This window comes from Phaseolus vulgaris, chromosome 7, assembly GCF_051622355.1.
Source record: "Phaseolus vulgaris cultivar YP4 chromosome 7, ASM5162235v1, whole genome shotgun sequence".
NCBI lineage: Eukaryota > Viridiplantae > Streptophyta > Magnoliopsida > Fabales > Fabaceae > Phaseolus > Phaseolus vulgaris.
Window position 1 is genome coordinate 12067928 of NC_143504.1, and position 23441 is coordinate 12091368.

Here is a 23441-nt window from a genome sequence, read left to right on the forward strand (position 1 = left end):
GCCTGTGATATGAAAGACATCCAAATTATACAAATAACTTTTCAACTCCAATATCTTGAAATTGGAACTCGTAAAAATATTTTGTCATAGTCTTGTAAGAACAAGTTTTTTCACTTAAAATAAAAAGGCTCAACAAACTATTTACAAAGAAACAAAGAATAATATTGGTCTTGAAGATAAAAGAATAGTTCACCACAAATTTCAATCAAACGACATTTGTAAAAATATAGTTCTTTCTAGTATTGGAAAAAAATATTTTAACTAATTGAGCAAGAAATAATAATATATAGTAAAAATAAAAATAAATCTTATTAACATCAATAAAAATAAATTTTAATCAATAGTAGTACTTTCAAATATTTTGTTCTTAGTTAATCTAACTGCATTCCAATCAAGGTAAACTTGGAGAAAGAATACAAAGAAAAGATAGGTAAATTTAAAAATATAAAAATAATTCAAATTCTAGCTTTTTAAATGAAATTTAAAATTATTCAAAAAAAAATTACAAGTTATAATTTTTTATTACAAAACATTTTTAATCTAGTATAAAAATAAATTATCCTTTTATAAATTTTATCCAAATATAAAATCTACGAATAAGTTTTTATTCATAACAAATTTAAGGTAGATAGTTATTTACACAGTGATATGTTTTTTAATTACTTACCAATTTTATAATTAATAAAATATATTTTTTGGTAAGCGCTTACTAAACAGTATTTATTAGAGTAAATAGAATGATACAATAATCCACCTCGTTCTGTATGGACTTATTTTGGTCCAAATTTAAACTTATCTAAACCATGAGTAGTTTTTTAGGTAAACTTTTGACAAATAAGTCACATTTTAAGCTTTTCTTACAATCCGTCAGGTTCACCATATTTAGTAAAGTGACATGAAGAACTACGGAAATGATATTTTGATTTTTTTTAAAAATAAAATAATATCTGACAATCCTTTATAATAATATAATAATAGATATTAATAAGGTAAGATAAAAAAGAATTAAAATATTAATAGATTGGATTATGAAGTGATTTTATGAAAAAACAAAAGGAGTGAAAGATTGAGAAGGGAAAGAAGGGTGATTTGGCACCAAAAATTGCATTGCAGAGCTACTCTCTCCTTCAATTCAACCAACCATATTCTCCCGCTAATCTCGGCATCTCTCACTATCTTCTCTCAGCCTTTATCATCATTATCACATCCCTCACTTCCACCTTCATTCATTCACTTTCACACCATGACTTCACTTTTCTTCATCTCTTTCTTTTTCTCTTTCTTTCTCTTCTTCTTCACCATCCCTATCACCACCTCTGCACCTCCACCACCACCACCACCACCACCACCTCCTCCTCCTCCTCCATACCCCTACGGTAAGTCACTCCCAACTTCAACTTCAACTTCCTTCCTCCCACATTTCCTCATTCACTAACACTCCTTCACTCATTCCACAGGTTTCTCCTACCATATTAACTGTGGTACTTCCGCCAACTCCACTGACTCCTTCAACACCACATGGCTCTCCGACCGTTTCTTCTCAGCCGGCTCCTCTGCCCTCGTCTCCCAACCTCTCAACTTCCCCCTCCCCTCCGAAAAAACCCTCCGCTTCTTCCCTTCCTCCTCCTACGGCAAGAAAAACTGCTACACCTTCCCCTCCCTCCCCTCCTCCTCTCGCTACCTTCTCCGCACCTTCACCGTCTACGACAACTACGACGCCAAGTCTCGACCTCCCTCCTTCGACGTCTCCCTCTCCTCCACCGTCATCTTCAGCTGGCGCTCCCCCTGGCCCGAGTCCACCGCTGCCAAGGGCGCCTACTCCGACCTCTTCGCCTCCCTCTCCAACACTTCCTCCTCCCTCGATCTCTGCTTCTATGGCTTTGCCACCGACGCCCCCCTCGTCTCCTCCCTCGAGCTCATCCAGGTCCACCCTGCCGCCTACGGCGCCTCTGACAACACCATCCTCGTCAACTACGGCCGCATTTCCTGCGGCGCCCCCCACCACTGGGGCGCCGCCTTCTCCAACGACACCGACCGCTTCGCTCGCTCCTGGCAGCCGGACTCTGCCTTCAGAACAATTCCCCAATATTCCAACGACGTAAGCTTCCTCTCCACGGCGAACTCAATCTCCGGCGCCGACGAGGAGCCTAATTACTTCCCCATGAAGGTGTACCAGTCGGCGGTGACCACGGAGGGGACGCTGGAGTACGAATTGGGAGTGGACGCAAAGATGGACTATGCCGTGTGGCTGCATTTCGCAGAGATCGATTCCAGCGTGAAAAAAGCAGGGGAGAGGGTCTTCGACGTGTTCATCAACGGCGATAATGTGACCAGGCTTGACATATACAAACAAGTTGGTGGTTTCTCTGCGTTGACTTTGAATTACACCCTTAAGAACTTGAGCTCCAACGTGTTCACATTGAAGCTCGTGCCGGCTGTGGGTGCCCCTCTCATTAGTGGCGTTGAGAATTACGCGTTGGTCCCTCTCGATCCCTCCACTCTCCCTCTCCAAGGTCTCACTCTTCTATAATTTTATTTCATTCATAGCTTCATACTAATATAATAGAAAGTTTCGAACTGTAATGTGTAATTGTGATGTGTTTGCAGCGACTGCAATGAAGGCGTTAAAAGAGTCGCTTCGTGTTCCTGATAGAATGGGTTGGAATGGTGATCCCTGTGCCCCTACTACTTGGGATGCTTGGGAGGGTGTTACCTGCCGCATGACTACCGATAAAACTGCTCTCGTCATAAGTGAGATGTAATGTAACTCTTCTTTCCACTCTTTTTCAATTTATTTACTCTGCCAATTCATGTACCAATCAATCTTAATGCCTGTTTCGGTTTCAGAGATCTTAGCACTCAGGGCTTGAAAGGGTACATAAGCGACCAGATTAGTCTTTTGTCCAACTTGGTAAGCCTGTAAGTATCACGGTCTCTACTTTCAACCCAATTTTTTCCTATATGTTAAACCATTAGATAGACTCATGAAGTGGTGGTGGAGGTAGCACCTTCGGCCACTGCAAGTATTTCGATTTTCCATACCTGGCCTTTTTTTCTAAGTTTGCTGTTTGTCCTTCTTATCGATTGTTTTCCTTACATTTTTTATGCGGTTCTGTCTTGTATCCACATTCATTATTTATTAAGTGTTGCTCTCTGTTTCAATGTTGGCAAAGATTTTGTATGCCTTTGCCTTATGCCTCTTCTGTTGCATGCAGCACGTGTTTTGCCAGATTAGTCTTGCTCATTTTCATACTGGTGGTAATTTAATTTTACAGGAATTTGAGTTCTAATTCCTTGGCGGGTGGAATACCACCTGGACTAGGTCAAAAATCTCTTATACAAGTGTAAGATCAGTTATTATCCGAGTTAGCTACAAATTCTGGCAGACGAGTAATAATGCTACATCTCCTTACAAATTCTCCTCCTACTTTACTTTAGGGATTTGTCTAACAACCAGTTAACGGGAACCATACCTGAGGGTTTGGCATCTTCGAATTTGAAGCTCGTGTAAGTATCCACTACATCAATTCATGTGATCGTCTCTATAGGATCGATAACCTTATTCTTTTATTTCTTTTCCTGTTTGGTAAGACGTATAGTCCCTCCTTTATTTTTAGCACTTATTTTCCCTCAAGTTCAATCTCATTTTCTGTCAGAATTGGGGTGCTACAATGCTTCTGCTTTATAAAAAATGTCATTTTCTAATCTATTTAATCATGTCAGGCTATTGAATGGTAACCGATTGGAAGGACGAGTTCCAGAGCAACTTTATTCGGTTGGTGTGCATGGTGGAGCTATTGAGTATGCCACTTTAATTTGCTAGCTCTGCTCTATCTGTTTCTGCATAATGTTGTGTTCAGATTGAAATGTTGAATAACTTCGCTTGTATATATAATTATCCTTATTTGGCTTATTTTTGTCTCTTGTCTTACTGTTTTCCCTATCTCCCAATGTGTGTGTGAGCTTAAATTAAACTGTTACACTATGCCCATTCAAGATGACGAACATTATGTCAATCAATTCAGTTATCATCAGCTTTGAGTGCTAGACTCAGCTTAAATTACTAGTAGCTATTTAACTTTCTAAGGTTGCAAAAAATGCAAAAAAAACTCGTATCACACATCTGTAATCGATTGTATAATCCAATGAGAAATAATCTCTTTTCAATATTCAATGTGATTTGTTTTTTATTCAGTCTCTCTGGCAACAAGGGATTGTGCGGTGTACCATCTCTTCCGTCATGTCCTATCTTTTGGGAGCATGGCAGATTATCCACTTGGGGCAAACTTGCAATAGGCCTGTCGTGTGTTTTTGTTTTGTGTGTGGCACTGCTGCTGGCATATATCTACATCAGGAGGAAAAGGAACGATTATGATTTTGCTCTCCCTCATGAATTAATGTGTAAGTATAATTTCAATAAGATTCTGCGTCTCGTGCATTTTTATTTATAATATTCCTAGTGACGTCTATTGGTTTTCTGGGTCTTTATTTGCTTTCTCGGAGTAGTAGTTAGTTGCTCTTTTCAGTAACTCGGACTCTTATATGAATGGAAAATTATGCTTTGACAACCCATGAAGTTGTACACAGATTAATTTTTGTGCAGTATTTATATTAGTTTTCTTGCTCTTGCAAACTCTTACTGGTTGAAATTTCAATGAAATCTAACTGCTCCAGTCATGATCATTGAAAGCATCCTTCATAAATCTTATTTTATTTCAGCTGTCATGTGTATTATTCAAGTTTTACTTATGTTCATTATTTCAAAAGTGGCAAAATAATGTACATTCTTGTTTATATAATGATTTAAGTTGACGTACGAGATCTTCATTAATCTTTATTTTTTTCCTATGAATAACCTCCATTGCCGGTTTAATCTGGGGTTGAATCAAAGATAAATGAAGTAGAAATCATTTAAATCCAATCTAACTGCTTTTTTAGCGGCCTTGTACATGCACCAGCTGTAATATTTTGTTTTCTTTCATAAAATGGATCCTCTTATTGAATTTCCCATCTGGCGAGTGTTGGGTTCGAGCTGCTTAAATTCCACCAAATGATGAGATATTCGGTTTTATGTGGACTTCTAAGTTTAAAGAGTTCTATTTATCAACTTTGAATATTTGAATTCTGTGCTTATTATCGACTGTTCTATGACTTCTTCTGCAGCATTAGCTGCCAAGAGAAACCGCTATCAGAGGCAGAAATCATTGATGCTTCTTGAGCTAGAGAGTCAACATGCCAAGGGACTGCCTTCACTTTTTACTCCACTATAACTTCTTTTTCAACTGATATGGAAGATTTATTTCATAGGTTTCGGCTAAACATACACAGTTATTGCTTAGAGAAAGTAATTAAATGTAACAGGTTAGCAGCATCCTCCCTCAGCCATAGTCAAGGTCACTTAGAAAGAAAGAGAAAAAAAAAATGGTTTATGGGGTTGGTCTGCTTTTCTTCTACAACTTTGTCATGTGGAGGATTGTGCAAGATACCTATTGCCATGCACAGTGAAAATAGTTTCCTGAATAATCAGAGAAAGGAATATCCCTGGTTGTATCTCTAGCCATCTGCACCTTTTGATGAACACACATACCTGACAGAAATAAATAACCCCATCAATGTATACAATTTGAGCCACAACATGGCCTCCAGTTTTCATGTTCTGCTCGATTCATACACAACCCTGTATACTGATTTATGTAGCAAAACATCAGTAAGTTTTGTTGTACATTGTATTGTGTCGAAATTTTTTCACGGATTTACCAAGTAGAGGATGGTACAGAAAATTCCGTATCTTTTAGGCACAAAAATACTTGTATTTGATTATGGAAGAATAGAAACAGCTTTAGTTGAAATCTTTTATTTCATCATTTGGAAACTTCCATAAAGTGAGAGGAAAAAAAGCTTAGTACTCAATTTTATCTTCCATAAAAAACTAGACAAAAAAGACAATAAAGCAATAACTTCGTTTGTAAACGGACAAATTATCCTCGTGTTTTTTTGTACACTTACTTTTTTTAAACAAATTTATTTTTTTAATAAATAATCTGCAAAATCATCTCATTTCTCATTATTTTTCAACTGATTTTTTCTTTTAAAACGTCCTTACACTAATTATTGTTTTAACAAAAGTACTCTTTATAAGGTGATTTTTCTACCTTTAAAAAATATTTTTTTCTTATTTCCATAAAAGTTAATAGAGTAGTCATTTTTCTTATTTTGATAATAAATTAATGGAGTGCATTGATTTTTACTTGACGAAGTATTTGCTTTCAGTCTTTGGTGAAAGAGTATAACTAACTACTTCCTTTGAAAATTATATTACCTCAGGACTAGTATATTTTCATCATCTTATTAATTTTATTTCCTTTTTTACAGGCCTTTGTTCTAATTGTCTATTATTTGTTTTTACAAAACACCCTTAAATATTTTAGTTCATAAATAATAAATATCGTCAACTATCTTTTTTTTTTCTCATGCGAAGACTTGAGAAGATGAATAGTACATTATTATTGTTATTATCTCTCTATAATTAATTATTTAGGTGAGAATAATTAAATAAAAAAATTTGATATCAATAGTCTTTTCAAAACATTTTATAAATTATTAATATTAACTAATTTTAGTAACTTTCTTAAAATGTGAATTAGTTATTTATGTCTTATAAATTGGAGATGCGGCTAAAATTATACAATTTTACATTAGTTAAGAGTATTAATTTTACGTGCGTGTGTGGGTGTGGGTGCGTGTGTATGTGAATTTGAATCAACAGTTTCTAAGTTATCATCTTTCAATCTCTTTTTCTTGTATATACTTTTTCAATTATATTCATGTACCAAAACTGCATCATTTCAAACACCAATATTTTCAAAAGGCACGGACATGTATTCATCCTAGAAAAAAGTTTGACTATATTACGAATAAAATAAAATAGAAACTTGCAATCTAAGCAACATAATCATCTTGAGGTTGTTGTTCCACAAATAACATATACAGGTAGACAATGACAATTGTTATTATGAGAGTCACGTGTTTTATATGTAAACAAATGATACAAAGATATTTATTGTTCACACGTATATCCTCTCCTTCTCTTCCCCACAAAATCATTGATATCCTCTCACATTTTTGGTTGTGAACAATACATCTATAGAAACAAACAAATCCTAAGTTTTCTGAGCATCGATTTAGATGAATGTCAATTCAAGGTTTCACTCCTTTTGACTCATTATTCTAGGATTTCTTTTACTTGTGAATTTAAGACAAAGAAATATATGTATTTGTCAAGGAGGGGACCTTATTTTTGCGTTAGTAATTTATATAAATGTAACCATATTATTCTACAAGACCTATCAAATAATAGTCATAATCAAGAAATTGCTCCTCACTAAACCAATTACTATTTTATTATCCTTTATTAATTTATTTACTCATTAGTCCCTTTAATTAACAAGTCAAGTGTCTCTCACATGAGAACCAAAATCTTACATTCTCCCATTTGGCTCATGTGACATTGTATACTTTTATGAACCAATAAACAAACGTAACATGTATTAAGGGATTAAAACATTCTTTTTATTGAGTACATCATAATTTCCTAATTAAGAATATGAACTAATTTGAGTTATGGCAGTTGTACATCGTTTAATTGACATACTCCCTTCCAAGTAGCACAAACTAGACTTCTAACTAATATAGACATGATTAAGAGCTTATAATTGATCCAATGTCTTTAGTGAAGACATTATCTATTTACATTACTCAAAACAATTATTCATGTAATCATAGAGAACAAACAATAATACACATGTTCATAACACATTCTATGAATATTTTGGTGGTAAACCCTTTTGTTAAAGGGCCAACTATCATCAATGTTATGCTAAATATGTTCTATTGACACTCTTTGTTTACGAACTCCATATGTTTAACACCTTTATATTACTTGTTATTCTTATAGAATTTTTTTGTGTGGAGTTATCATAATACATTTTCAAGGGTCTAGTAATACTATTGACAATTTCAAGTCTTGAAATGTCGATAATTCCAAGCCCTAAAATAAAGTTCCGCAACCAATTATCTTGACTTGTAGTCTCAAAACTAACTACAAATTCATCTTCCACGGTGAATGCACTAACGATAGACTACTTTACATTTGTCCACCATATTGCTCCTCCCTCTAAAAGAAACGCATAGCAAAACGTGGATTTTCTTGTATCTGCACGTTTAACAAATATGAAGCCTGAATATCCAATTACTTCAATAGAATCATACTTCCTATATATAAGCATGTGATCCTTTGTTCCCTATAAACATCTTAGAACTTTCTTTGTAGTTTTCCAATGTTTCATTCTTAGATTACTTTGATATCGTCCTAACATTCCAATAGATTACAGGTTTGAACATTCATAATACTCCCAACAACAAATGTATACGAAATTACATTTATTTATTTTTATTTCAAATCATTCTTAAGACATTTTAAGTTGATATATATATATATATATATATATAAAATATCAATTTTTTTTAAGTTATGACATAAGTAATTAGTCATAGTATTTAAAGAGTATAAATATAGAAAAAAAATTAATGTAAGAAAATTTTAATTTTTTCAATTAAATTAACTATATTTTAATCTTATTGAAATATTTTATTAGAACTTGTAATAAGAAACGGGAGATAGTACTAGTTTTTTTATTCAATTTTTTAATCAAACATGTAATTAACTAAAAAGTTTTTCTTCCAACTTAGAGTTAAGTTCAAAATAAAAAAAAGTTTTAAAATAAAAAATTATAAATAAAATAAAGGAACTGAATATTAATTTATTAAAACAAAAAGAAAGTTGATATTTATTTAAAAATTATATGAAATTTAAGTGTTATTTTATTAGGAAACTCGTAGGAAATATCAGTAGTCCAAAGGGCAACAACCACTCCCGTGATTGAAATTAAGGTATTGTAAATGTATAAAAAAATAATGCGAGTCCTATTTTGACATTAAAAGATAAGTAATTGTTTTATGGTATTAGGTTGTACTCATTTCATAAAAAGATAAAAAGATATTATTTGCATTTGTTAAGAGAGTTGCTCCTATTATTTTTCTCATTTTTTTTCATTCTCATTATACCACTCTCATTTCATGGTTAGTATCTCATATACTCAATATAATTATATATTTTATTGTGTGCCTTAGAAAATATATTAAATTTCTTACATATACAATGAATTTCAAAAGTTAAGTATTTTTTTTAGGTTTTAATACTTTAAGTTCATCATATGGAGAAATAGTTCCTGGTTTCTTTTTTGAGGTGACTGTAAGGATCTAGAAAATAACCTTAAAGTAGAAGTGATATATTTTAAATGATACCTGAATATTTTATTATTAAAATGAAAATGACATATAAATAGAAAATTCAGTTATTCAGGTTTCATTTTAAAATAACCACCCAAGTTTCCCTTTTCCTTTCTCTCCCTTCTCTCTAAGATTTTGACCTCCTCGTTCATCTGTTTGACGATCAGAGTACGCCATTAGACTCCTGGCAGCAAAGACTACAAGACTGCCCGATCAAAATCTCTGATAGAGTAAGTTTATTTTCGTACCCTTTTCCTTTCCTCTCCTTCTCTCTATGATTCTGACATCCTCAGTTATCAGATTTGACGATCGGAGTCTGCCATTGAACTCCTGCCAATGAACTCTACAAGATTGCCCGATCAAAATCCTAAATAGAGTAAGTTCATTTTTGGAGTCAAATTTGGAACTTGATAGGTTGTCTACGTGAGTTTTACATGTGACTCTTTTAGCTTTAGGGTTAATCTCTGTTAACTCAAGGTCCTAGTTATATAGTTAGATTTTGATTAGGACTCTGTGGTGCAGGTTAATTACCTTTAAGCTTTTGGGTAGATTTGGAGCTCTTAGTGAGCATCAACTAAAGTTCAGGTAAGGGAAGCTAGTCTTATTATTTTCAATAAAACCTAGGTTAGAAGATTCTGGATGTGGAGGTGACGTGGTCACCAATTCTAATTGTTTTTGCTTGCAGGATTGTCTCTCTTGAAGAGTAAAGTAATATATTGACTGGAATGGTTGATTTTGAATCTGTTATGGGAATAATTTGTTGAAACTGTTTGTGATTGAGAATTGAAAGTGTTTGAATGATAATATAAATGAGTTGAACTATTCTTTTTGAATATTTTGGTTGAATTACTTAAGTGAGATGTTTGATGAGAAGTGTTGTGTGATTTCAGATGATGATTGATTTAAAGAGCATATATTTGGAATTAATTATGTGTTTTAAGTAAAGTTTGAGATATATTTGGATTGTTTAGAAAGTTTATATATATGAAGTGATTGAGTGGTGCATTGATATGTTAAATGATGTATGTAATGAGGTTAAAGTGTGATCAAGACGTAGTATTTTCAGGAAAGGAAATACCATGTTGAGATTGTTATTAGGGTGTATTGATTTGTGAGTGTCCTGTGAATGAGACGATCCTGACTCTACTGATATAATGGAATCAAATAGATGAAGTTATTCAGTTGGTGAGAGTCGAAGGAGGTCCATTTGGCTGATTCTGAGGTTTGAAAGAACTGATCAGAGCATATCAAATGGATTTATCCTGTCATATGAAGATGATGAGATGATGAGATATTGAGATAATTATGTGCATGGCTGTGTGGGTTTCACAGCAGTAGTATGACAGGTGCAGGTCTCTGGATGCTAATTTCAATACACGAGTCTTCCGGAAGTAGAGTCAAGTATCTATGTGTTGTGAGTCAGTAAAAGTGAATTTTATGAATGTAATAGACACTTGATGGTTTGAGAAATCATATGAGAATGGATGAATTATGCTTATTAGTTTGAAATTTAAATTATATCAAAACTTTTTATATAGATAGCTTACCCTGTTATTTGTTTGTGTTTGTTTCTTTATCTGTGATGATCGTGTTTTACATGGGAGCAGATGAGATTTCAGGTGATAGAGCTCTGAGATAGTTTTATTTGAATGTTTTGTTTTGTTGTTAAAACTTTTGATGTATATATATTAAATCCCTATGAAGAGGGATATTTCTTTTGAGATACACATATGAGAAATTAGTATATGTTATTTGTAATTAGATATTGCTTGTTTTACTTTTATTACATTATATATGGGTAAAATTAAGGATGTTACCGTGACTATTGAAAATTAGAGGATATTTTGAGTGTTATTTAGTATAACAAGGTAAACAATTTTTATAAAAAAATTGACATTATTTATGAGAAGATGTACTTTTTGGGTAAATTTTTAAAATAAATTAAAATTATCACTACGTCATGAAATAAAAATCAATTTTAGAGATAAAAAAATAATTAGTTGCTATAGTAACTAAATTAGAGATCATCTTAGAAACTAAAAAAAAATTATTTTCTAAATTAATTTTTATTATTGTTAAATGGTTTTTAAATTGGTATTTAATTAGTTACCAATGTTTTAAAAATTAGATACTAATTTAGAAATCATTTAACAATAATATAAACTAATTTAGAAACCAAAATATTTTTTAGTCTCTAGAATGGTCTATGATTTAGTTACTATAGTAACTAACTATTTTTTGTCTCTAAAATTAGTTGCTATTTGATGATTTTCTTGTAATGTATAAACTTTTAGGAGAGTAATTGGGTTCATTAAAATTATAAAATTTATTTAAAAAATAATAATTCAATTTTTTTTTATATTCTCAAATTCATTTAGTATTGGATTCATTAAAATTATATATTTCTAAAATTTATTTGAAACCCATTTAAAATCTTTTATATTCCCAAATTCATTTATTTTCTGTTTGCATTATCTCATCAACTCAATTTTATTTGGAACAACATTTTATTAAAACATAAGTATTAATTGTTGGCTTTATTGTTGAAGTTTAGGAGTCATAATCGAATATTATTTTTGATAAATGTCGACGAATATTACTTTCAAACTAAAGTGGGTCGTCTTTTTGTTAACATTCAACTAACTATCTATGACTATTTTTGGTCAACGTTGATAAGGGAAAAATTTAAATTGATATTGATTGCAAAGTTGAAAAAAAAAACTGAATCTTATTTAGAAATTAGTTTATAAATTTTATTAATAATATAAATTATTTTAGATATTTTTTTTAATTTTTAAAATAATATTTAATTTAGTTAATATATTAATTATTTTTTATCTTTAAAATTAATTTTTATTTAATAATTTTTTAATGATAAATAAAAATAAATTAAATGGAAATGATTTTTATTATCATTAAAATCTATTTATATTTAAAGTGGTTTTTATTATTAATAAAAAATTATAAAATAATTTTTAAATTGTATTTAAATTAGTTATTAGGATTTTAATTAATAAAATTTATAAAGTAATTTTTAAATTAGTATCTTTATTAATTATTTTGGTTTCTAAAATTAGTTATAATTTAATGATTTTTTTAATGAAAAAATAATATTTGTAAAGAATGTGAAGTAGTATTATTAAAACATAACTTGCAAGCCTCATTCTCCCCCAATATAATATCCTATGGTAATAAATGAAATGCGAAAACAATATTCAATCAAATGGAAATGCAAATAAATGATGGTTGGCACAATTTAAGAATTTTTAAAACAATGTCCTTCCTTTGGTTCATTCCTTGTACAGAAAAGCACCAAACCAAATGAACCATAATTTGTGTCTGTAAGTTGTTGGACAAACTCTGAATACTGTAATTAATTGTATTCAATGTACTTTATACTTACCATATACTCATGCATATTTGTGATAGTGTCATGTTACATAATATACAAGTTTAAGGTAACTTTTTTTCATCTTTCAAAATTAAAAAAAATATATTTATATAAAAAAATGTTTTAGCCTTTTTGTTATAATTTTCTCTAATTTATTATTGGTGTAAAATATGTAAAAATAAGGAGGAGAATAAGCAACATTAAAGAATAATTCCTTTTATCTTAATTTTTTAAACAGACGAATAAAAAGAAACAATTATTTCTTTACAAAAGTGACATGTTAAAAACAAAGAGAGATTCGAGTAATTCATTTTATATATATATATTAAAAACAAAGAGAGATTCGAGTAATTCATTATATATATATATATATATATATATATATATATATATATATATATATAAAAGAGGGTGTAAACCTCATTCTCATAAATCGATTTTATGGAGTTGAGTTAGGTTTAAAGTTCACTTCGTAATATGGTATCAGAATTATTTAGTGTTGGTCTTAGCAGATTACTCACTATCGGGCCGTTATCAGACCACTCATAATATGTTATCCCACGCACGAGCTGTCATGCTCGGCGTGAGGGGTGTGTTGAAAATCCTACATTGACTAGAGATTGAAGTATTTCATTGTATACAAGTGGGTGCAAACCTCACATCCATAAGCCGGTTTTATGGAGTTGAAGTTGAGTTAGACTTAAAGTTCACTTTGTAATATGAAACACGAATAAATTTATAATAAGATATTAGACACATGAATTTTATGAAAAAATAAAATGATCATTGGTAAAAATATATTTTATAAATCTTCTATAAAAATGGTAAGAAATGAGTTATTTTCAAATGAATTTTTAAAAGTTTTATAAAATATTTACAGAAAAAAATTCACCAAATATGAAATATTACAGTAATGATATTTGCTTAGAAGACAAGAGTAGCTTCTAGAATGATGGATAGAATCATCACTTTCTTTTTCAAATTTAGTTTTTGTTAAACAATTATTAAAAGTGATAATTGCCTCTTTTTCATTATTAATTTAAGTAAATAAACTACTCTAATAGTTAATACCAAGTTTAAGTTTATTTATTTAATTAACAAATGAGATGGAACATTTATTTGTTTAACTCGTTTATATTACAAATGGGAAGAATCTAATATTGTAGTAATTTACTGAAGTAGTCAAGTCGTAGATGAAACTAATTTTCAAACTTTTTTTTACTCTACCATATTTCCAAAATCTATATTTCAAACTTTACTTTGATTTTTAACAATTTGGAAACAAAATACCTTAACTTAAATCACTCGTATTCTTCTTGGATAAGATCACTTCTTTTTGCTAACCACTCACATATTTATACTCAAATATCCTTTTATATTTATATTTTTTTTTCTAAAAGATTATTTGCTTTGAGTTACTTGTATTAAGATTTATTATTTTATTTTACAGATTTGTTTTAGATTACATATTTATTTTAGTTGATTTTTAAATAAAATTATTCTATATTTATATAAGACGAATATATTCCAATTTATTTATTGATAATTGTATTTTAAATTTTTTTTTATCGGTAAAATTTGTCTAAATCTAGTTGACATCCTATTTACCACTATACTTATAATTTTTAGAATTTTAGTTTTCAAAATGTTTAATAACTAAATTTCAAACCTAAGTTTTGAAAATTTTCAAAACTTCATATTTTCTTTCTACGAATTAATATTTTAAAAAATATGTCTTTGATAATTTTTTTAGGGTTATATATGTTTTTTCGTTTTTTTCCAAACTTTAGACCAAATACTTGTAATATGAAAATAATTATAATGGATTATTTTGTATGCGAAATGATTGTTAGTTTTTTTCAAAGATTAATAGTTTTTTTTTTCAAAATTTGTTGTTATTTTGATTGCAAACTGATGACTATATGTCTTTGATAAATTTGTCTTTGATTAATATTTAAAAAAATATGTCTTTGATAAAAATTTTAAGGTTATATATGTTTTTTCGTCCCTGTATTATAACAAAAAATTGGTTTTGTTTTTGGTCAAAACTTTAGATCAAATACTTGTAATATGGAAATAATTATAATTGATTATTTTGTATGCGAAATGATCGATAGTTTTTTTCAAAGATTAATAGTTTTTTTCTTGTTCAAAATTTATTGTTATTTTGATAGCAAACTAATGACTACTTCAACTACTTTTAATTGGTTAATGAAATGTAATTTCAAATTGAACCAATTTTATATATAAAATGATTTATTCCAATCATTTTCATATTACAAATACTTAGATGGTACAAAATTTGAATCAGACAAAAAACCAATTTTATATTATATTACAAGGATGAAAAACATATTTAACATTTTTTTAATAAGGAGAAAAATGGAAAGAAACGAATAAGGAAAAGAAAAAATAAATCTTCCTTATCTTTATGATCCATAGTGATGACCTTATTTTTTTTTTTTTACATGTTACCTCTCTTTTGTTAAACATTTTTTTTAAGGAGTTACGTGACTCTTATACAACTTTATGGATTTTTCTAAGATATAATAAGAAAATTGAATACATCATGAGCCAATCATATAAGACTTCATGAAATTATCTTCAACTTAAAACTCAAAAGTGATGGATGTATTAATTTTTTTTCTTATATATTACTTAATCTTTATTTCTAATCATTATTATGAGATTTTAAACTTATAATTGAATTTCTAAACAATCTCATCCATTTTCAAATGAGTTTTCCAAAATATTTCAACTTTCTAAAAAGTCCATTCCAAATTTAATGGTAGCATAAAAAAAAAAAAAACACGTTAGCCCATTTAGTGAAGGGTGTTTCTTCACACAGTTATTAAATTTCTTCTTGCACCCCATCAATTATAAAAAACTATTTTCTCTGTTTAAGAATGACTTCCAAATTATATTTTTTGAAACTTTTCCGGAACATACTTTTCAAAATTCATGAAAAGTTCTAAAAATCATTTGTCTCAATAGTATTTTTGAAATAAATTTATGGAACTTATATAATATGTTGTGGGATGTGTTTTTCTAAATGTGTTCCAAAAAAGAACTTTCCAGAAAGAAGATGAATCAGATGGAATAATTTGGTCAGTGGACCTTCTACATGTTATTCTATTTTAATTTTGTATTAGGTTACGCCATTCTACTCTACTTTTGGTCCATCTACGCCACTGCTACTTCTAGCCGCCAAACTCATTAAGCCCAACTATCCATGGATTCATTTTCGCAATTACTTTGTGTTACAGAAAAAAGTTAGATAAGAATTGGGTTTGCATATCCAAAATCCGTACAAATTTTTATTACATAAATTACTGAGGTAAAATTCAATTTTCCTCATTGCCATCAGCATAGCAATGTTTGATATATTTTTAACATGTCAAATACGATTTGGTGGAGTTTCCAAACATGCGGTGGAAGACTAAACGCGCGTTTTGAAAGGGCCTTGTTTGCGTAATAGCCTCCATCTAAAAGCGTATCTACAACGACGTTTTCGTTTTGAAAGTACTAGACTGGAAGAATTTATGCATAGTTTTGACCAAGACAAAGCCACAAATAGTGAGTGACACAAGTGTTGAAATTGACCTTAACCAGCATGTGCTCAAATTGACTTTAACAAACCCTATGACTCAAACGCATTAATTCCAACTAAAGACTGCAAACTAAATCACTTTTAAACTCTTTTTCTCTACCACCAATGCTTTGACTGAAAACGCGGATTCACACTCAATAATTCTACTACTAAATTCTATAATCAGACATGTGCCATTCAAAACCATCACTGTGCCACTTATACGTGCTTAGCTTCTTTTTGCTTACAACACATTCTCTTTAATATATACCACATCAAAATATTTTATATACTTAAGTTAAATTTATAAAATATTGAGTCATAATCTTTTAATATATATTTAGATTATAAATTTTATCAAGTGGAATTAAACTTAAAATTCATTTTTTAATAATTATTATATATAAAAAAATATTTTTAGATATTCCATGCCGTTACAATGAATCTAGTGTGAAAGAGTTACATGATGTTTGCACTCGTTTCTTGGTAGCAGCTCTTGTAGAATAATTTTTCACCTGGCTTAATTATTGCAGTCACATATTCATGTGAACAGTGTTCTAAAACCTGAAGTGGTGATTGAACAAAATATACTTGTTGAAAGTTTTAGTTGTTTGGACAAGAGATTTAGTCATTTGGGTGCAAGCTGTGTTTTTGAGGATGCAATTAGCACCGGATTAGACGGTATTAATGTAAGTTGGTCCTATATTATATAGTTGTTCCTTTATACATTTCAGTTGACCTTTTATTTTATTCAGTTAAGTGTCAAAAACATCATTACCCAAAATGAAAATATATGGTTGACGTGAATAGAGTGAGAAAGAACTGGTTTATATTATTGAATACATTGGATGAAGTATTGATAGGTCTTTGAAGGTGGATTTATTGGAAAGATCACAAATATAAGAAATTGATAACATCTCTAATTAAAAACTTTAAGATAATAAATTTATGTATTTTCTTTTTTAATTAAGAATTTAGTCACTAAAACAAACTTGACTATGATATAGTGCTGTCATGGGCCTATCCTGTGGAGTTAGGGAGGCCCATGACTTGAATCTTTATTTGAGAGGAGATAAAACTCAACACTAACTAAAGTTCTTAAATTAATGTGTTTATATATTTTTTTACTCAAATTTTCTTATTATTCAACTTTCTTAACTTTCTAATTTTGTTTTAATGTATAACTTAAATTCAACAAAGGTGTCAAAAAACTACTTCTCCCTCTTGTGTAAATCATTCAACACAAAACACTATGCCATGTCATGTCGGCAACTTCTAATCTCTCTTTCACATATTTCACTCCTCCTTCCATTCACTACCACAACATTTATTTACTCATTTGTAATTTTTTTTAATTTTTTTATATCACTTGCATTAATAAGGAAAAAAAATATCAAACTGATAAGATTTTTCATCTCGCATGTCGTATTTAATAAGTTTTACATGTCATTTTAAATTTTAATATTAAGATAAAAACGTCTTAAGAAAAGTATGATAAGGGTAGAAGTATTCAAAGTAAAAATTAATATTGCTTTGATTTTATAAAATCTTATTGTTGACTTCATAAAAATAATAAGCAAATGTATGTTTCTATCCTCTATGATTTTTATGTGATATATAATATAATTATGGTAGTCTATTAGGTTGTGTTGGAGTATAGGGTTGGGTGGGTTTAAATCCCTCCTTTGTTGAGATGAGTGGGGAATAATATATAGCTTCATACTTTTTAATATATTTTATTATTTGGTCAAGTTTATTGAGACACATGAAATTGTGTATATATTAACTATTTTTTTAATAAAATTCATTTAAAAATCTATCGCTTTCAAAACTTTAATAAAAATAATAATATATAAGATGCATGAGTGAAGGTTTTGGTGTGACCTGTGAGAGAAAGTGACGCAAAAGGAGGGAAATTTCCTTAGATGAAGTTCAACGTAGCAAAACCATATAAACTGGAATGTATAAAGTATCTTACGAGGTAAAGCACGAAAATGGTGAAATTTGCTTCTGAACGTATTTTAAAACAATATATGCAAATAGTAATTCGTGTTTGTAATTACACCTTTAAAAAAAAAGTGGAAAATTTAAGTACGATTTTTTTTCCTTATAATTTAATCTAAAAGTCGTGTTTTTGAAATGATTTTAGGATTTTATCTATTTTTGTCTTTAGAAAAATACTTGATTATAAATATGATTTTAGTGTAAATTAATAATTATTTTTGTGTGTGATTTTCAATCTTCTCATCATTATCAAAATTTAGTCCACTTAATTAAAAAACACACTAAAATTATAAAGAAAAGTCCACAATTATATTGTCCATTCAAAGTTCTAGAAACAAAACTCCTTTCTTAAGAACCCATTGACTTCTCGGTTTTCTTGGTCTTTTTTCTTGGATTGGACTTTCGGTCTACTGTTCCTTTGATTCGGGATTGGGCTTAGATGTTTGATAAACTCACTTATCTGGATTGGGTCCACTGGTCTCTCGACCTTTGATCTCGATCTCCTCCCTCAGGTGAGTGTGTGTACCTACAAGACGCTCCGATGCCAAAGTCAGAAACAATTTTATAAAGTTATCAAGATAAATTCACCTTCCTTACCTCTTGGGTTGACCATTTATTTATAATGGTCTATTATTGGACTTAGAAGTTACTTGAGCCTTTTCCTTTTGTACCTAATATTAATTACCTAATAATTCATTGAAACTTTTACTTCATAGTAGAGAATTTTGTTTGATGTGTTAGTTGCTTCGCTTCTATTTTATGAAAAATAAATAAATAAATAAAGCTAATAAATATTACATGAAATTAAATGTAAAATGTTTAGTGAAACTAAAACATATGTTTAAAACCTAATGTGCTAGTTTTTTTCTCCACTTTCTTCTTTGCATAAATAAATAATACAAGAACATTATTAAATATCAACTAATTCAGAGACAAAAAATAATTAGTTATTATATTGATTAAGTTAGATATCATTATTTAAAATAGTTTCTATTATTAATACAAATTTATAAAGTAGTTTATAAATTGCTATCTAACATTAACTACTAAGGTTTTTGGTACTAATTATTTTAGATTCTAAATTAGTCTTTAATTATAAATTAGTGATTAATTTAAAATCTAAAATAGTTAGTAGCTAAAATCTTCGAGGTAATGTTAGATATCAATTAGAAACTACTTTATAATTTTTTGTTAATAATATAAATCACTTTAGATACCAATAATTGTTTAGTTTATAAAATAGTATCTAACTTATTCATCATAATAAATAATTATTTTTGGCTTCTAAAATTAGTTGTTATTTAATGATTTTTTTTAGTGAAACAATATTTTTCTTCGATCAGTGTGATTGGTTATACGTGATGGGCATTTTTGTCCTATTGGGTTGTATTACTGTCTTCATTGGAGTTAGTTGCCTAAATATCCCTTTTGTTTTTGAAATTAATATCGTGATTTTTTTTGGGAATCTCAATCACGACAATGCATGATGGTATCTATTGGATTGTTGTTGCTTATCCTTGATATTGAAATAATCTTATTTAAATGTATTAAATTTTTTAATATTAAAATTAACTATTAAAATTAATTTAATCTAATAAATGAGTGTTAATTATATGTTTAAAATTGAAATTTAAAATTTAGGAATAATAAAAATGATAGGGACTAAACTGACTTAGTTTTAAGTCCTTAGTTTGTTTATAATTTTAGAGACTAAATTATAGATAATTTATAAATATTTAGAAAAATTGTAGGGAAAAAAGAAGTTTAGATTGATTGAGGAGTAAGATCTATTGTAATATGTTTGGGGTAATATTTTATGTTTTTATTATTCTAATTTGATTTACATTAAATATTATGCATGCACGCATTGAGCTAACCTTAGTTTTCGTTTGAGATTTATTTCAAATGGTTAAACATTAATAATTTATATTGAATTTTGAATTGTCTGATTAGATAATTTGTGAAAATTATTTTTCATAATTTGATAATACGTACACATTGTAAGTCAATGCTGAAAATTGATAATTTTTTTGTTCAAACCATTTCGTGTTTTTCGCCGGGTGCATATTTAAATATGGTGCTTTGTAACCACTTTCATTTTGTGTACTTTAGAAACCAAATGTTGTTGAAATTTTATCAAATTTAAGATAATAGATTTTGTCTCTACGTGTTACGAAATTATGGAAAATATTTTCCGAATGGGTAAGGCCTCACATGTAATTACAAAAGTGATAATTTAATATTGCATGGTTGATGATGATGGAGTTTGTAAGGTACATAGTTATGGAGAGAAGTTAGATGAATGCACGTCATGTTAGAGAAAAGTATGAAAAAAGAGTTGATGAGTTCTTGCAATTTGCTTGCCAAAATGGAAAACCTCTCAATAGGACATTAAATTTTCCTTACATTCGTTGTCTTAATCATATATGTTGAGATTTAGGGGAAATGCGTGATCACCTTTTCGTCTTTGTTATAATTAAGATTTATACAACATGAACTTGACACGTAAAAATATTAAACATTCCTACTGTGTTAGGAACAACAATATTTTTTAAAGAAATGATGATTGTCATGTGTTGATACAACAACTTTTGTCTATGATTATTCACGACATCTTACGTGCTTCTGTTAGAGGTGTTATAAAATGATTGTGTTTGTTCTTCAATGTCATTTGTAAGAAAGTAATAGATTCTTAAATGTTTGAGGAGTTGAAAAATGAAGCAATCACAATCTTGTGTTAATTGGAAATGTATTTCGGGCCTTCATTTTTTGATATCATGGTGCATTTGATAGTTCATTTGGTGAGAGAGTTTTAATTGTGTGACCCAATTTATTTGAGATGGATGTACCCTATTAAGAGATAAATGAAGATCTTAAAAGGATATGTCAAGAATCAGTATGTCCATAAGCTTCAATTATCGAGTGGGACATTGCGGAAGAAGCCATTTAGTTATATTTGGGGTATATGCCAAATTGTGAACCAATTAATAGGAATTCCAAAGACTCAACATGATGGAAAATGTTAAGGTAAGAGTACTGAAAATGTGAAGATTACAAATGTAATTCGAAAAGAGTGCACAAAACATATTTGTGCATATCAAACAATATTGATGAGGTTATCCCCTATATTCGCAACATAAAATGAATTATATTTTACCTTTATGAGTATTGTGTAATAACATGAGTGAATTTGGATCTCTAATGATCAATCTTCATTGTTCTAAGAAGACATCCAACAACTAAGAGAACAATAGATAACTTTCCTCCTTCATGATAGATAATATAGTTTATTTGTTTAGAAAATTGTTAGTTAGATTACACAATTTTTCACTACAAGAAAATCATGAAATAGAAACCAATTTTAGAGACAAAAAATAATTAGTTGCCATAGTGACTAAATTAAAGACCATTTAGGGAGTAAATAAATTTTTGGTTTTTAAATTAGTTTCTATTATTGTTAAATAGTTTTTAAATTGATATCTAATTAGCTACCAAGGTTTTAACTACCAATCATTTAGTTTCTAAATTTGGTAGCAAAAACTTTGGTTGTTAATTAGATAGCAATTTAGAAACTATTTAACAATAATAGAAACTAATTTAGAAACCAATTTTTTTTTTTTAGTTTCTAAAATGGTTTCTAATTTAATTACTATTGCAACTAATTATTTTGGTCTTTAAAAAATGGTTTATATTTGATGATTTTCTTCTAGTGTTTATAGAACTTTTTGTTCAAATGTCTAGCTTATATTGTATGTAATGATTATTGGAAATACTTTTGATTTGAAGCCAAAACCGATTTAATTGTTTTAAAATGTTTAAAATTTACGTTCACCCAACACAAATTGTTATAAGTTTTAAACATTTTTTTTTCTATTTCATATTTATGTCTGTTGCATTAATATTTGACATAAATGTAAAGTTTTTACTTAAGTTAGATGTAAATTATCACTCATATCCATAACGAACTCTTAATTAATGTAAAAAAAATCATAACTATCCAACATAAAAAACTTATTTTTGTTAGTTGTAAATAAATTATTTGATTATGTGTGATGCTCCTATGACTTAATTATCCTATATTAAAAAAAAATGAATAATAAGTATTGACATAAATATTATATGCATAACATTATATACTTACTTCATGATCAGTATCTAATATTTTTTGAAATGATATATGTATTTCATTGAATATGTATTATGTATTTTTAAGCAAATAACTATTTTTCTATAACTCATTTTGTTTTAAACTAAACCATCATGGCAAATGTTAAATATTTCAATCCATTGATATTTTGGTCAATATTGTATTTTAGTCCTCGTATGTTTTTATGAAGTTCACTAGGTTTAATAGATTTATTGGAATAGTTTGTTGAAGACAGAATTTTCTCATCACTCAATTAATTTTATGGTTGTGATCAATTAAAACAAGTGAAGTATAAGTGGTTTGTCATATGAAAAATTCAAAACTCCAAAATGACTAAACATGGTGTTGGTATAACGAGAAAACTTAACTATTTATTTAATTCTCTAATTAAAAGTTATAGTTCCAATTGTAATAAGACAACAACCAACACAATTAATTAGTATATATAATAATTATGTGGCACACTTGGAAAGGGTAGAGTGGGACCGAAGTATATAATAATAGAAAAAAAATGGCAGAGTGGCCAACACCATAACCCTAGCTCATAAACTTTGTACCATGCTAAAGCTAATCCAATCTAATCATCATCTCTTTCTGTGAACAAATGGCAAGTTGCTGTGATCCATTCATTATTCCTTGCTTTACAACACCAAATGATCAATACTACTTCTAGGTTTTCTTTTCATTGCTTTATTCCACAACAGGGAATAAAATCCTCCACCATCTCCCACTCCTACACAAAAATGTCACAACAAGTTCAAGGGAAATTACGAAAACTATTTATCAATTCATATTTATTTTCACTGCATAATAATCTATTGGTTTCATATAGTCAAGCCAAATTTACACTGAGAGATTAACTAGATTTAAATGATAATTATATAATAGTTTCCGTGACTACTACTTCTATTTTTTAATACATATGTTTAAAAAAATACTATAATTAGTAGAAATATAGAATA

General features: G+C 29.1%; 1 protein-coding gene and 1 long non-coding RNA gene across 5 annotated transcripts; both read left to right on the forward strand.

Annotated features, from left to right (window-relative positions):
* The first annotated feature begins 1103 nt into the window (after positions 1-1103).
* On the forward strand, positions 1104-5910 carry LOC137828608 (receptor-like protein 4). Of its 4 annotated transcripts, none has more exons than XM_068635250.2 (9): positions 1104-1376; positions 1458-2513; positions 2608-2758; positions 2848-2919; positions 3276-3344; positions 3439-3507; positions 3724-3801; positions 4196-4401; positions 5164-5910. In XM_068635250.2, the coding sequence occupies exons 1-9, from the start codon at positions 1244-1246 to the stop codon at positions 5268-5270; spliced, it is 1941 nt and encodes a 646-aa protein (XP_068491351.1). In that variant the 5' UTR covers positions 1104-1243; the 3' UTR covers positions 5271-5910. The 4 variants fall into 4 exon arrangements, 1 of the variants encoding a protein (XP_068491351.1); XR_016523548.1 differs by having other exon boundaries at positions 1160-1376; positions 2608-2763; positions 2848-2911; positions 5164-5763; XR_016523547.1 differs by lacking the exon at positions 5164-5910 and having other exon boundaries at positions 1161-1376; positions 2608-2763.
* Positions 5911-9652: 3742 nt separating this feature from the next.
* Positions 9653-10090, forward strand: LOC137828610 (uncharacterized). The gene is made up of 3 exons (XR_016523018.1): positions 9653-9724; positions 9871-9933; positions 10034-10090. It is a non-coding gene; the product is annotated as an uncharacterized LOC137828610 (long non-coding RNA).
* The last annotated feature ends 13351 nt before the right edge of the window (positions 10091-23441 follow it).

Bases quoted from the DNA above. Each gene is read 5' to 3' on its own strand.
- LOC137828608 (XM_068635250.2), top strand. From the start codon at position 1,244: ATGACTTCACTTTTCTTCATCTCTTTCTTTTTCTCTTTCTTTCTCTTC. The intron at 3,508-3,723 runs GTAAGTATCCAC...TAATCATGTCAG, and splicing joins TCTTCGAATTTGAAGCTCGT to GCTATTGAATGGTAACCGAT. The intron at 3,802-4,195 runs GTATGCCACTTT...TTTTTTATTCAG, and splicing joins GTGCATGGTGGAGCTATTGA to TCTCTCTGGCAACAAGGGAT.